At 33.4% G+C, this 16,293-nt stretch overlaps 1 protein-coding gene across 5 annotated transcripts in view; it reads left to right on the plus strand.

The window, feature by feature from the left end:
- Ptprk (protein tyrosine phosphatase receptor type K) overlaps positions 1 to 16,293 on the plus strand; it is a 526,982-nt gene that overhangs the window by 303,415 nt on the left and 207,274 nt on the right. For all 5 annotated transcript variants that reach the window (XM_076858271.2, XM_076858267.2, XM_076858268.2 and 2 more), the window contains exon 7: positions 1,435 to 1,728. In XM_076858271.2, the coding sequence (XP_076714386.2) occupies positions 1,435 to 1,728 (294 nt within the window). The remainder of the gene's footprint in view (positions 1 to 1,434; positions 1,729 to 16,293) is intronic.

A 16,293-nucleotide genomic window follows, 5' to 3' on the forward strand; every position in this document is an offset into this window, starting at 1 on the left:
CTATGAATTTTGAAGGAAGATTCTTGAAAATGATCTTACTATGTGTAGGATCCCAGGCCATCTTGTCTTATTTTTTTTTTTTTAAGAGGATGTTTTTAAGTCAGGGATTTATAAGCTAGTAAATTTTATATCATCAGAATTAAAATGTAATCTTTGGGCTCCAACTAAAAATTGTAGATTCATTTAAACAAGCATAAGAAGGTAAAACCTGTCAATGGACTTTTATTCCCCCCCACCCGTGGCATTTTTTTCCCCCTATGGAATGCAATGCCAGTAAATAGGAAATACAGTGTGAAGGATGCTGGCAGTGAGTCCTTGAATTTCCTGTGTCTACATCTCCAGCCCACTCCTACCTGGCATGGGTCAGGTCAGGGTGAGAAAGCATTAGGTTGTTGCATTTCATAGTTTTTCTTTTATGTGATTTGTTCTAACATTTAGAAATAAGTGTTAAATCAACTTGGGGGCAATTACAACTTTATTAACAGTTTTCTGGAAAGTTTTTTAATGTCCCTTAAAAATGTGAGAAATATTGTTCTAAAAGTTCAGAGAAAACCCCACCTGATCATGTGTCCTAATTATGACTTCATGACCTAAAGTTCTCTGTGGATGGACCCTACAGACAGGGCTGGGGCTGTGGAGTCCTTCCAAGGTCAGGCTTTCATTTCACCTGCCTTGTTGTTAAGGGGGTAAAATGTGGTCCAATACATCATTCATCATTTCAATCAGTTCAGACATTGGAGTGATACATCTCCAAGTTTCTTTGAAGCAAAGGATGATAAGCAAGCCAAAATTAAATTACAATGTACCTTTGACATTTGAATTTAATATGTGATACATTGCCTTATCACATGCTATTCCCAAAGGCCAGTGATTCAGTCATTTGTGATTTTTGCCTAGGTGTAAATTTCAGTTTCTCACTCTGGGAGGTGGGTGGTATGGGAACAGTTAAGCACCTGACATCCACTTTCATATTCAGCCTCATTGCTTACCTTCTGATCTCATTTATAGGAGCTCTGAAGAAGTAGAAAACAAAACAACAACAACAACAACAATAAAATATCCTTTGCCATATTTCATAAATGAAATAAAACAGTAAAAATCAGGTCTTCTGTTAGCTAATGAGAGTTTTTCATGTCTAAGTATTTTCTTTATGTCTTTTGTTTATTATGTCTTTACAAATTTTATCTCCTGGAATGGCATGCTTTTGATGAAAAAAAAAAAATTGTGCAATATGGTCATAAGGCTTCACAGAAGTATTTGCTCTTTAAAAGTGTAGTTGCCAGACAACTTCAGTTCTGGTCTTCTTTTAAATATTTGTCATATACTAAGAAATAAATCCCTCAACAAGGCTTTGGGTTTCAAGAGGCATCAATATGTCTCTGTATTTTAATGTTTCAGATTGATATCTAATCAGAGCACACTCTTCTCTCCTAGAACCACCAAGACCCATTGCTCCTCCCCAGCTACTTGGTGTTGGGCCTACATATTTGTTGATTCAACTGAATGCCAATTCAATTATTGGAGATGGTCCCATTATCCTGAAAGAAGTGGAATATCGAATGACATCAGGATCCTGGACAGAAACCCATGCAGTCAATGCTCCAACTTATAAATTGTGGCATTTAGATCCAGATACTGAATATGAGATCCGAGTACTACTTACAAGACCTGGGGAAGGTGGAACAGGACTTCCAGGACCTCCATTAATCACCAGAACCAAATGTGCAGGTAAGACTTAAAAGTGGGTATTCTACCTGTGAAGGAATCTAGCATGAGATATCTAACACAAATGCAATATTTAATGATTTAATTACTTGATATATAATATCACACTTATTCTAAGAAGTCCAATGAACTAGGTAATTACATACCTTTACTATGTCATATTTGGCTGACATAAAAGCAATGTATGTGCTTCCTTATTATTAATCCTAATTTTGTTTTGAATCTAGAGTCTTGCTTGATCATTTTGGTGAACCTTCTGTATATGTAGCCCAATCATTTCTGATAGCTGTGGATGAAAGTATTAGTGAGAGAGGAAGACCTTTCTAGTTCAAGCAAATGCTTATATCCTTTTTGTCACGTAGACATGGTCTTCCTCAATAATATTATATTCAGCATAGAGGCCATATCATATAGTATGGATAATGCTTTGAAAAATAACTGTTCTATTCACAATATCCTATTGCTGAGAATTAGTTCAGCAGCCTGACCCTCATCTCTCAAAAACAGAAAGGTTTCCTTTTATGTTTGTTATTATGCTCCCTATGCTTGAAACAGACTGGTGAAAATAATAGTATGTAAAAAAAAAAAACCCATAAAGAATAATAAGTGAAATAAAATAATATGTAATCATATATCCTAATACCTTATTACACTGTTTTTATAGTGGGAAGAATTTTTAGCTATTAAAAGCCACTAAAAATTTTAATAATCTAAGTGATTTGAGTGCATTTTTCATGCCCTACATATTATATTGTTAAAAATGGTTTAATTTGTAGTTTAGTTTAAAGAGGCATCCATCATGCATTATGTTGAAATACAGAGTTAGCACATGAATGTATGTATCCTTAACATCTAATGAGTTTATAAAAATTGAATTCCTAAACTGAGAATCTATGAAAATGTCTTTTATTTCTTGAACATCTATAATATTATAGAGCTACTCACCAAGAATATTAATCTACAAGACAGCAAAATCCATAAAATATTCATATATATTTTTAAATTTAGCTACATTTTTATATATTCATTGAAACTATTTAAAGGTGTTTATTAATCGAAAACACCTGGTCAACCATTAGTTTGAGATTTAGAGACTAGAGAGTCCCCTAATTTGTGATTGATTCCACACTTGCCTCTGGTGTTTGCAAAGCAGCTTTACCTAGAAGAGGCTGGGTGGTCTCCATGATTCCGCCTAAATCTGATAATTGGCTTTTACATAGTCTATAGAGGTACCTCCTTCATGTTACAAATTACTCTTATAGTACTAGATAAACTTTTTCAGGGAGAGGCAAGTGAAACCCCATCACTTAGTCACAGAAGTCATTAAAAGAAGAAACAGTATGGAAACTGAAAAGTACTTCACTATTCCAAATTTAATGTGCTGACAATGAAATGGGGAACAAAAGAGTCTGGTTTACTGAGGGCATCATCTATGTGTTTTCTAATAAAATTGCCTTTTTTACTGCACGTAGTCTTCATAATGGATATACAAATTATACCAACCAATGATAATTGACGGTTCTGTGGTCTTCCTCTTGACTTCTTTTACCCATGCTTGTTAATCATCTGCTTTCTTGTCCTTTATTTTGAACAAAATGTCTTTAAAAATGAGCAGTGTATGTTAGTATAGTATAGTTTTTGTTTAAGCTAGGAATTATTGGAAATTGACCTTTGGTATGAGAGCTGCAGAGATTGCAGGTAAATCAGGCTGTGTTTTAAAGTTCGCTGTTCTCTATTAGGTGAATGACAGCACTATGTTAATGAACGTTGATTTATCCCTGTTCAATGCTTATGTTCAGAGTGTGCATTGAACTGTAATAAGTTAAAAAAAAATGACTGCAAATTGATTTGAGGTACTTTATTCTGAGAATAGCCTCATCTGTGTGGGAGGGAATAAAGTAAAAATATCTTCCATGCCATAGCCACTTCCTAACTTAGAAAGTGCCTTGACACTTTGGAACCACATTGGTCTTTTTATCTGATTCTTTGGGGAAAGTTTTGTCTGTGTACTCTTTATAGAATTAAGTTGTCTTAGGCTCAATCACTTGTCATTTTATTTCCAACTTTAGAAATTTTATTTTTAAAACCATCTTTTACATGTGATGAATCTTTGTCACATGTGTTTATTATTGTTAATTAATGTCTTCACAAGGTGTGCCTGATGCAGGATATCACGGGGTGGGGGGCAGCGGTAAGTGCTACAGACTAGATTTTCAAGTGCATTGTAGATTTGAGAGAAGCCATGTTTAAAAAATTCATTAGGAAAATCTACTAATCTTGTTCTAAAATTAGAATAGGAGGTAAAGCTCCTGGAAGCATATGTGGTAATGATTTTTAAACAATTTTTGAAAACCAGAAGTTGAATATACTTGACAAACATTGTGTAACAAAGTATAAAGTCGGTATTAAAGTATGATGTCCATCTGTTTCCACTCTTTAAGATCCATTTCCCTTCAATTTAACGTAACTTAGACTTCATAGTGACACCATTGTCCTCAGCCTAGGATTCCATATCAACAAAATAGAACACAACTTATGCTAACTATGATATTAGCTGATATTTGATAACGATTTCAAAAGTTGAATATTTCTTCATAATCAGGGGAAATGATCCTTTTGAGATCCCAAACATAATTTTTGGAGGAAATTGCCATCTAATTCTATTAAATTGTTCATGCCCTAGTTACCACTGTTTCCATAAGGGGCACTGAGTACTAGATGTACAATTCATCTGGTTTTACTTAGACCTGGGTGTATTCACCTTGTAATTGTTGAGTTTTAGTATTAATATCATCTAGTTGAATAAATGTTGATTATTTTGAAGCCATGCGCATTAATATAATGCATGTTAGATCATCAGGAAACCTTAAAGATAAGTATAAATACTTAGCTATATATGTGAAATCATTTTCACATGGATTCTTTATGAGTTACAGAGAGTGATGGCTACTTGCAGAAATTCTTCTATCATTTTTTTACTGTATCACAGAGGAATTATATTTGTCATTTCTAAGTACCAAAGAATAACTTAGTTATTACTTATCATTGTCACAATACCATTTTAATGCACATAATTCATTAATATTTTATTTTAGGAAACAGTAAATGACTTATTGCTTGGAAGAAATTCATCAATAGATATTTTTTTCTAGCAAATCAGTTTAAAGATTTTACTTATGCGTATATTGGATAAAATGTTAAATTTTCTAAAGAAAATGTAAACTTTTTTATAGCTACATGGGGATTCATTTGACTTTGGAATTCACATGAAGTGAATCTATCATGATGTTTTATGTCCACACCAATCTATCAGCTAGATATATTATTGTCTTTCTTTTGTATTTGTTAAATTTAGGACTTGGGGAGAAAAACAACATAGTTGATACTTGTTCATTATATTGTAGTACCTTTACACAGTTAGGAAAACTACAGGGCAGCCTGGCCTCAAACCCATTATCAGTACTTTAAAAGCCTTAATTATTTTCCTTCTTACCCCAACACAGGTAATTTCCCTCCCTCGTAATACTATGAATAAAAAATTAAAAAGGACAGCAGGTAAAATCCAGAAGACACATACTTTTTAAAAAATATTTTCTGCAAGTCTACCTAGTTCCCAAAGAAAGAATAGTCTAATGTTTGCAGCTTCCTATTTATTGAGAGCACAGTGGATTGGTGCTTAACAATCAAATATATGCTGTGCTTAAATACTTGAAACAGCTTTTTAAAGAAGTATAAAAAAGTGTTTTTGTCCTTCTCTGATAATGTCCTGCCTGGTTGCCAAAGCTATTTTTTATTTACTTTCTAAAGTACATTAAAATCATTTGGTAAGTGCAATTACTTGCTTCAGGGTCTCTCAAGTTAGGAGAGGTGGTAATTACAGCCTCTGGTGGCTCAGGCCACCTACGCCTGCCTCAGACTTCTCTATGAACCTGAGAGGTATTATTATTTTGCTGTTAGTTTACAGCCTGACCCATGTTGTTGTTCACATAATGCTTCTTCAGGCATTTTATACATCTTAAAAAATGGCATAAATGTGAAGTTGTCTTAAATGGGAAGTAATTCAAAAACTCCACTCAACAATCGGAGAAAGTATGCTTGCTTTTTTACTGTGTTTGTTTCCTCTGGGTACACCATCTGGTATAGAAGCTAAGAAAATACAGTTTCTCTTTCTCTTATTAAAGGGAAATAAAATATGCCATCATCAGGAATTGTCTGCATTGCATACTTTGGCAATTGCACGTTAAAATTGCTCTTTTAAATTGCCTTCTGCTTCTGGGTAGCCTATTGTGGAACTGCTTTATGATTAACTGACATTTTAGCAGCATCTCCCTCATAGGGAAGGTCAATAGTTCAGAGTGTCCAGAATGTAATATATTTATGCAGTTGGGAAAACTACTCTCTACTCTTATATTGAAGTTCAATGCTCTCGGCAGTTTTTAGTTGAAACATGTAGGTCTATGAAGCAGTGAAAAGGAAAGTGTCGTCTTCTAAATGTAAACATTTACTAAAACTGCGTTTTTTTCTGTCCTAAATCTGGAAGGTTAAAAAAAAACAAAACAGAATAATATTTAGATATTCACCAAAAACTACCAAATGTGCGACTGAATTTTGGCCTTTTGACTATATCTTCATTAGCAACATGGTAGTCATCAATCATAAAAACTAGTTATCTATTGAAATTCTGCCTAGAGTTTAAAACAAAATGAACAGCTTTTGTAAGAATCAGTTTATAGCATAAGGATGACTTACAACTTGGTTTTGTTTTGCGGTGCTTGGAATTGAACCCAGGGCCTCACTCAGGCTAGGCAAATGATTTACCGCAGAGCCTTATATGCTTTCTTTATTGCTTTTTTTTTTTTTTTTTTTAAATTTATTTTTTTATTGGTTATTCAAAACATTACAAAGATTGCAGAATCACATCGGTTACATATCCACATTATTACATAATACCATAATAGTAACTGTTGTATTCTGCTACCTACTATTATTGAAGTCAGGACAACTGGAAATAAAAATCCATAAGTAACAGAATACAGTTCTTTAACATTCTTAAAAATCTAAGAGTAAAATTGTAATTTAGGTTTCTTTCCTTTTTTAGTAAGTAATAACCTGATTTTATTTTTCAGATTGTGTAGAGAATATCTCGGTTTGAAAAAAAAACATTTGTTTATTCAGAAACCCTTTTCTTGGCCTCTTTCTTTGTTAGTAGTAATGTGTTAAGTGCCAGGTCTCCATTCTTACACAGGCAATGCCTTGACCATAAGGCCTACTGATCACCAGAGACAGACATAAACAAAATAAAAGGCAAGGAGATGTGAATAGAATTCAAAACAGAGAGAACAGCATGTTTACTCTAGTTTTAAACATTGCTGATAATTTGGGGGCTCTGAAAATACATGGATTCTGTGGATCTTGGGCTCACTCTGGGCTTGTGGTTGAATTGAGGATGGCAGGAAGCCTGCAGCTTGGTCTCCTATGATTGATCTGTTATTCAGTTGTTTTTAGGAAAGTGACTCATGTTACCAGGTTTGCTTTTAGAGAGTTCATCCCACCTCTGTGAAAGATAGGCTAGGGCTAAGGAAGGACTGGAGACAGAGAAAATGAAAACATAAATATAGATAGATACTGCTAATAATCACTGTACTGCATCTTTCATTTTAGATGAGAAATAGGAATTCTGTAAATTCTTGGAAAATGTTATACTTCTTACTAATCAAAATTTTTCTTTCAATAAATATATTTTAAAGATGTGAGAATGAGAGCAAGCCTGAATTATACTGTAATTGACATGTGTACATTCTGCTAAGGCTCTATAAATCTAGAGGCTCCCAGCATAAAAAAGTTAAGAGGCTATGAAATCATGTTGCCTACTATCTTTTTTCATTTTTAACTCAGAGCAGGACATAGAGTTAATCATGCATCTCAGTTTCTGGCACATCTCAGTATAGGTGATATATTAAGTAAAAAATGTAATTACCTTTACTAACTAGAGTTGGGTTGTTTTCAGTTTAAATTTCTCTCATCTGACTTACACTTGTTGATGAAAAGCATTTGGTAACCAGTGAAAATGACACTATATTTATTTATCCTTAGTACTTTACCACATGTTGAGTCTGTTAATGGTATCATTAAGTACTCTTTTCATTGGCTTCATTGTTTTTATTGAATTTTGCATACTGCAATCAAGCTGACAGGTGGAAATGATTTGAATAACAGCATCCATCTCATGCTATGTCCTGAATTTCCCCTCAAGTCCTAAGAATTTTATTTAATATCAGGAAATGGAAATGTTTTTAAAAGTAAAATGCTGTATTAACCATGTCTTGAATGATAACAACATAGAAGTGTAAAAAGGATCTAAGTAGAATAAGAAAGCTATGGATCCTGACATGAAAACATGTCCAAGAGCCCCCAGCCTGTGAGCTTCTTCTGCCTTTCCTTTAATGGTGCCACACTGGTCACAATGGTATATAGACTTGTTCCTTATTTTCTTCTTTTATAAGCAGGGAAGAAACTACCTCTGCCTTCCATTGCCACTGTACTTACTTCCTTTTTTTGAATTGCGATAGACATCTTTGTTTTGAAATAAGAAAGAAAACTAAACCGGGATTGGCAGGGGGTGGGGAGGGTGGGGGTGGCTTTTGAGCAGGCTTGGCAGGGAGGAGGACAGCTAAATGATCATGGGGACTGAACTCATATTCAGTCCCAACCTATTTATTATAATTAGCATTTGGAATGAGTGTTGGTCACTAGGTGCAATTTCTTGATGGAAAAGAAATGGCATTATATGCATGTATCTCATTATTTTCATCTTTTAATTTTACTCTTAACCTAAGTGTGAACATGGGAGCATCAACGTAAGAATGCACTTTCAAGTCTTTGCTGTCTTACTACAAGATAGGACATTTTTATAGCTAATAATTGCTGTAGGCATGACTCCTCCATCTTTTTTTCCTCTCCAACAATCTTTATGTAAACTGGAAAAGAAAAAAAAGCATATGAAAAAGAAAGAGATAATGAGCATATTCCAATCTAGAATCGTACATGTTATATTTTACTTTATAAACTCAGTAAAAAATGCACTTCAAATGGTAGGAATTCATGCCTTTCATGTCACCCTAGGCAAAACCTGTGCAAATTCAGCTGTCACTACATATGATGCGGCCTAGAAATCATTGAGTGATGTCCATTTTAATTGTCTCAGCTAAATCATCTCAGAAAGATGAGTTTAAATAATCCATCTTTTTTTGACTATGTCATTATTTTTCACCCCATGTATTATCTCTCCACAACAAAAGAATATTAAGCAATCATATATTTACCTATTAAATTACTTTAAACAGATACTATGTTCTGTCTTGTTATATTGCACTCAATATACTAAAGATCATATTTTTATACTAATGTTACTCATGAACATGAAATAGATTCCCAAAAGAAGGGCAAATATATGTCATTTATTTTGGCAATTTTATGCCATCTTAACAATTATATTCCTGGGCAATATTTAAGCATGTCTCCTTTTGTATATGTTCTATGTCTCTCTTATAGTGAACTCTGTACTTTATTTATGAGCACTGTGTAGGTGTCTGATAGCTAAAAGAATCAACTCTACTCTACTTAGATAGACAAAATGTTAAAATGTCACAGGGGTGCACTGACTACCCCTACACTTGGAGGGTCCTTGCTGGAATTCTCAGGTTCTCTAAAGACTTCATGGAATCTATAAACCCAGGTTGTTTTATAAATTATTTGGAATACAACAATTTAACAAATTTTGTAAATAGTATTTTTAAAAACCACTCATGATACTATAACATTTATATAACTGTCATCATTTTTGTGAAGGCATGATTATTATTATTATTTTTTATTTTACTGTGGTGATTTTGTTAGTTGTAAGTGTAAGATATATGCAATTTTACCTTCTGTTAATTTGGTTTGCCATTTTCTCAGCTCACCCCTCATGGTTGGCTGGTTTGTTTTGGTGCTGGAATTGAATCCAGAGATAATTTCCCACTGAGCCATATCCCTAACTTCTATTGAGACAGGGTGTCAATAAATTGCTTAGGGCCTCACTAAGTCTGAGGCTGGCCTTGAACTTGTAATCTTCCTGCTTCAGCCTCCACAGATGCTGGGATTACAGTCATGTGCCACCATGCCAGGCTACCTCCAATGTTTTTACAGGACATTCACTCATCCTTAATGCCTGCTTAATATTCTACTGGATGTAAGTGCTTGAATTGATTTCACTATTGTTCTGTCACTGACAGTTTGAAATAACTGGCCATTGTACATGCTTCAGTGAGGACCACACATGTATCTTTCTTTCTTCATGATTAAAAAGTTTTTGACATGTACTGTTTACTTAGTTTCTATAAGTATTAAAACATTCTTGCTACCAGCAACTCTATGTATGTAGTCAAACAATTTTAGTAGGAGAATATATTGTGTAATTAATCAAGTCCAGCTCCCTTATTAATCACCACTCTGGGCACTTGGACACAATAGTGAAGTGACTTGATCATTATCAGATAGTTGCTTGATAAGAAAGTGAAGAATATCCTTTACATTGCCTTTTCTTGTTTTCTTTCACAAATCACCTGTGTGCCAGGCACTATTGAGACTGCTAGGTATTCTGGGATGAAGACTCTGACTTCTAGACACTCACAGTACAGGGCACCATGACTTTAGTACCTCACGTGTGTGTGTCTGGCATTAATGCAAGCTCTTAAATACAAATCAGGGCTCCCTGAGTGTTTTTCTGTGCTGAGTTACCTCTATAAGTTCAAAGATAGATATATAGGTAAATAATTCAACCAATGATCGCTATAATCAATGTGGTCTATGGTTGCACAGTGCAGCCCTGAAGTATGAGTGGGATTTTAAGAAGTAGGAGATCAGGAGAGTTAGCTGTTTTGAGTTAAGATTTGGGAGCCAGTAAACTCTAGTTTCAAAATCTGACTCTAATATTTACTAATGGGAAATGACTTGACCTCTTTAGGTCAAAAATTGAACCTGACCAATTTGATATTTGCATTCAAACCAGTGTTGTTCTAAAACTAAACATCAACTGTTAATTTTCAGGAATTTACTGGTTGTTAAATTATATAAAAATCATGTAAGCTTAACAAATATATTTATATTTTAAGCAAAGGTATACATACTCAAAATTTTCTGATGACTTTAATATCATACGAATGTCTATTTTATCTGTCTGTGGATGCCATTAAGCTCATTTTTCTTTCCAGTTCTGACTTCAGAATCTTTCAACTATAGTGACATATTACACTATGAGAAGTGACAAGAGCTATAAATTTGGGATTTTCTACCCCACTATCCCCTTTTCTGGAAGAACCAAAACAATCATTTATGTATCATACATTTTATTAGATGTAATTATTAGATATAATTCATTCAAAGTACTTACTCAGCATTTTGTATGCCACAGACAACATCCTTAGTAATATTAGCCCATATTGCATTATAAGCCATTATATTAAAATATTTTTCCTGATAATTTAAAGCTCATAAACATGCAGAAAATCTGAAGGAATTATGTAGTGAACACTCATATATTCCCCACTATAATGTACCTTTTGTTGTATATGTGATATTCCATTTTTATACACCTATCCATCTTCATATTAATCTATTGGCATCTTAGTTTCTTAATAAATGAAAATATTTGATTCAAGGAAGTGATCTTTTTAAGGAATGAGTTACTTGAATTTTTTTATTACATTGTTTAGAATGATTTGTTTGTTTTATTTTTTTAGAAATCTTTCTCCCGTGCTAGTGTAGGAAAAGGACTGAAAGGAGATTTCAGGGAGATTAGAAGTCTGCTACTTCAGTCTAAGCAAAAATTGATCACTGCCTGAACTGAGGCAGTGGAGATAAGAATTCCAATGAGGAGGCAGGGTTGAAAGAGATTTGAGAAGTACTATCAGTACAATTTAGTGACACATTGGAAGGGAATTCTGGCTTTGGAAATTAAGGTTTAGCGATCGGTTTTAACTTGAAAGTAAAACAGTGGGGGAAAGTCTTAGAAGGAAGATTTCTGTGTTTATATTGAGAAATGAGATCGTGTGTAGGCAATTATAGCCCTGGGTCTATGGTTCAATAGAGAGGGCAGAGAGCAGGGCATACAGATTTGAGTGCCTTCAGCATTTCATTTCTGGTGTGAGTCATGGGTGTGCTATTTTTTCCCCTGAATTGGATATTAAAGTAAATTTCTTTCAATGACACTATCAGAAATTATACTCTTTTTTTTCCAGGAGAAACTATACTGTACACATTATTATTTTATTGCATGAACTATTAAGGCAGAAACTTTTAATGATATAACCATAACTTAAAAACATATAGCTGTGATTTTGTGTTTAAAAATTGTTAAGCATGTTTACCCCCCCACCCCCCCCCACCCCCCGCCATTGGCAACAGGGAGTGTCTGCTTAATCACTGAGTCAAACCCCAGCCTTTTTTATATTTTATTTAAAGACAGGGTCTCACTAAGTTGCTTAGGGGATTGCTAAATTGCTGGGGCTGGTTTTGAACTTGCGATCCTCCTCCCTCAGCCTCCAGAGTTGCTGGGATTATAGGTGTGTGCCACCATGCCCAACCAATTAATGACATACATAGGTATATTTTATGAGTTCCCCCAAACCTCAAATGGGCAGCTTGGAGCATTGTACTAAGAACAAAATCAACATATGGTTCAGTGCTGGTTTTCATAATCAGTACTCAGCATACATGCAAATAAGCTAATGTGGTTGGGTCTATCTCTATCTTCTTTCTAGTTTTGCTCTTTTACCTCTCATTGTCCTTCTTCTGAAAGATTCAAGGGGTCCTTTTACCCCAATTATGCCCTTTAGGAGGGGCTTGAGCATATGAACCAAGGATTAAGAGTAGCACTGGTGTGTGATTTTCATTCTTTGGAATACTGGTACAGGACACACAATGTTGCATTGATACCTCACTAGAACATTCAATCATAATAATTTTTTTTTCAACTTTGTATCAAAGTCTACACTGGAGTGCTTTGATTAAAAAATATAATACTTAATCTGATTCTTTAAAGCCATAAATCAGAGGCCTCTAGGACAAACCTAAATATTTAGACTTCCCTAAATATTTAGACTTTCCAAAAATTTCCACTAAAATAGGGGAAATGAAATACCTATTTCAATTTTGGTGAAGAGCAGAAATAAGTGTTTTCTTCTCAGTCAGTTTTTAATGAAATTCTTATAATATAAAAAGTAGGTCAGCAAGACAAAATTATTTTATTCTAAGAACAGCAGTAAAATATCATCTTAAGGAAATGACTCTATAGTTGCCTATTATTAAAAAGAAAAAGTGGGGAGAATTTCTAGTGATTCATTTCTTGAACAGTCCTAGTCTTAATATAATGGTAATTATATTGAATAAGTAATTTGATTTTCACTTTCTTAGCTGACCTTTTTTTTCCTCTCAGTTAAAACATTTACAATTTTTGCAAACAACCAATAAGCCTTTTCTAAAGCTATAGTCAAATTACTGATTTAGTTGTATATAGTTTTAGAAAAGATTCTCAAAATATATTTGTATTAGTGAGCTTTTTGTTATTGTAACAAATACATGAGATAATCAACTTAAGAAAAGTAGTTAATTTTAACTCCTTTTTAGAGGTTTCAGTCTGTGATTGAATGGACAGGGTTATTGGCCAGAAATTGAAAAAGAGGAAGATGAAGAGACTGAGGTTCTACAGTATTCTTTGAGGGCATGCGCCAAATGACTTAAAGACTTCTCAATAGGAATTGACTCTTTTTGTTGTGGTTGTTGTTGTTCCTGAGAGTTATACAACATTAGATTATATTTGTCCCATTTTTGTGGTTGTATAAGATGTAGAGTTAACACTAGTTTCATATGTGAACATCTGATTCATTCTACAGTCTCTTAAAGGTTTCACCACTTGGTGCCACACACAGGATCAAGCTTTTACCACAGAAGTCTTTGGGAAATACTTAACAATCCCAAGTATAGTGATACATTAAATTTGGTTTATCAATCCTTCTATAATCTTTTAAGATAATGAATTATATCACTGCTATTATGAAACTTGCTATGAGGTAAAAAAAAATCTGGAACTCTGCTAAGCTCGTGGAACTATGTTTTTGACAGAAGCATGTATACATCTATGAATATTGTTAAAAATGGACCGATAGTATTTTTCTCCATTTTCAGATCAAAAATTGTTCTAATGAAGAAATTAATTCAGAATAAGAAATATTCTTCTAAAAATCAAGAGGGTATAATTATAGTCTTTATAAAAATCATTGAAGCCTATGAATAATAGAGAAATAAACATGTGTCTGCCTACAGAAGAACAATGAAACAGAGCTGTTCCTATATTATAAACTGTACATAATATTTAATTTTTACAGAACTAGCCAAGCATTTGTTATATTGTGATTGTTAGCACGGGTTATTGCATATGTCTTCGTTTAAAAATATATTCTTGTCTTGGACAGGTGGTATTTAAGGATTTAGGAGTGAGAAATGGTTTGGCAGTATAACAAGGCATATTACAAGAGCCTTCCTTGAAAGGAAAGAGAGAGAGTTAGACATTTTCCATTACTACCTACTGTTAAGGTGCTCACATTATCCCCTAAACAACCTCATGCTTGTGGTAATAATCATACAATATCATTTTTTTTGTACTAATATGAAAGTGCAATTCAATCTTTTTGACAAATACTGCATCACTTCTCGCTGCAAAATTCTTTGTCACTCAAACCAAGTTCCGGTGTAAATAGGTTGTAACATTCTGGCTGAAATGACTTTGATTATTTGTATTGAGCAAGGTAAAATTTTACTTGAGATGTTACTTTTTCTTTGCATTTCTTTCTCTTTTCCCTCCCCCAACCAGCCTTCACCCCTTCCCTGAGTTCAGATTCCTCCTATTTTTTTGTTCCTGTATAGAGAAACCACATCAGTACCCTCAAGATATGTCTTACGGTAAAACTGAAGGAAAATTTCCATGGAAATATGTATTTGCTTATTTATTATTTTCTCTATTGTGCATTTGCCTGTGTGTCCACACATACCCGTACAAAAATTTAAATGATTTTGCAGTATTGTTTTACTTTGTTACTGGGACTCTATTTCTAAAAGGAGTGATTGTAGAGTCTCTACAACATGAGCTTTATTAAAGTCATTTATAATCTGTGGTTTGGTGTGAAATATGAACCTTCTGACTTTTTGTCTTGAAGATTTTCTACTTGGGAGTTTTTACTCATAAAATGCCCTATGCAGTCATGCAGGGCTTGGGACTAGTTGGATTTTTAAGTTTTCCTTCTTAGTAAAAACATCTGAAACTCTCATAAAGAAGAAATGAAAGGTAACAAAATTGCTACTTTAAAAAGTATCCCATTATTCAGGATATGGACATCATTACCCAAAGTACATGTATGAAGACACAAATGGTGTGAACATACTTTGTGTACAACCAGAGATATGAAAAATTGTGCTCTATATGTGTAATATGAGTTGTAATGCATTCTGCTGTCGTATGTGAAAATTAGAATAAAAAATAAATTTTAAAAAAGTGACCCATGAGTTCTAAATGTGAACTCCCAAACTGGCTCCTAAGAAGAGGTCACATCTCAGGTAAATTTACAGGCCAGGTAAGATCTGTTTATGTTTTAAATAAAGTGATTTGATTTAAGAAACATTGTCTTTAGAAACTGAAGACTAAATCAATGGATTTTTAAGCCTGAAAATACGATTGTAAGGAATTACTCTAGTCTTTTTTTTAAAAGACTAGAGTCTTTTTTTAAAAAAAATTCTTTCTTGGTACATTAACCTGTGCTGAGTATATGTATAGCAATAGTTACAGTTAGGTTTATAGATATGGATTGATATAAATTAAATTTAGATATAAAGACAGTGATGTAGATATCTTCCCAGTCAATATGGTGAACTACAGCAATGTAGATGAGTCTAGCTCATCCCCATTACTCAGAAGCAGTCCTGTAGGCAGTTCTCAGGGTCTGCCTTGTAGATTTTCTAGTGGCTATTGTGTGAAGTTTAATTTTTCTAGTAAAAATAAATATACTACCTATCATAGCCCAAGTAATATTTAAAGAAAATCCATATTGTCATTTTTAAAGTTTGTACATATTCTATATACCATTTTTTAAAAAACCAAATAAAACAAAAGAAAAATTATTCATTAAGATTCAACATTTATTTTATCACTGTTAGATACTTAATCATTATTTTTTCAAATGAAATCAAAGTATATTCTTATAATGTTCTTGAAAGGGCATAATCTTTACTATTAAAATGCCAATTTATTTTGTCTCAGTTGTATTATTAGCCTTAAAATAAGACACAAATACATATTTTTAAAGTAGCATGGTTTTATAGTAGTAGACATTGGAAATAAACTAAAGTATTGACAAAAGGGATTAATTTATAAATTTTGTAATATCTCAATATTTAATGTGCAGCCATTAAAGTTATATACAGAAAGTCTTAATTTGAAATAAAAATATAATGTCATGTAACAGAATCAAAGAATGAAGA

This window comes from Callospermophilus lateralis, chromosome 6, assembly GCF_048772815.1.
Source record: "Callospermophilus lateralis isolate mCalLat2 chromosome 6, mCalLat2.hap1, whole genome shotgun sequence".
NCBI classification, from domain to species: Eukaryota; Metazoa; Chordata; class Mammalia; order Rodentia; family Sciuridae; genus Callospermophilus; species Callospermophilus lateralis.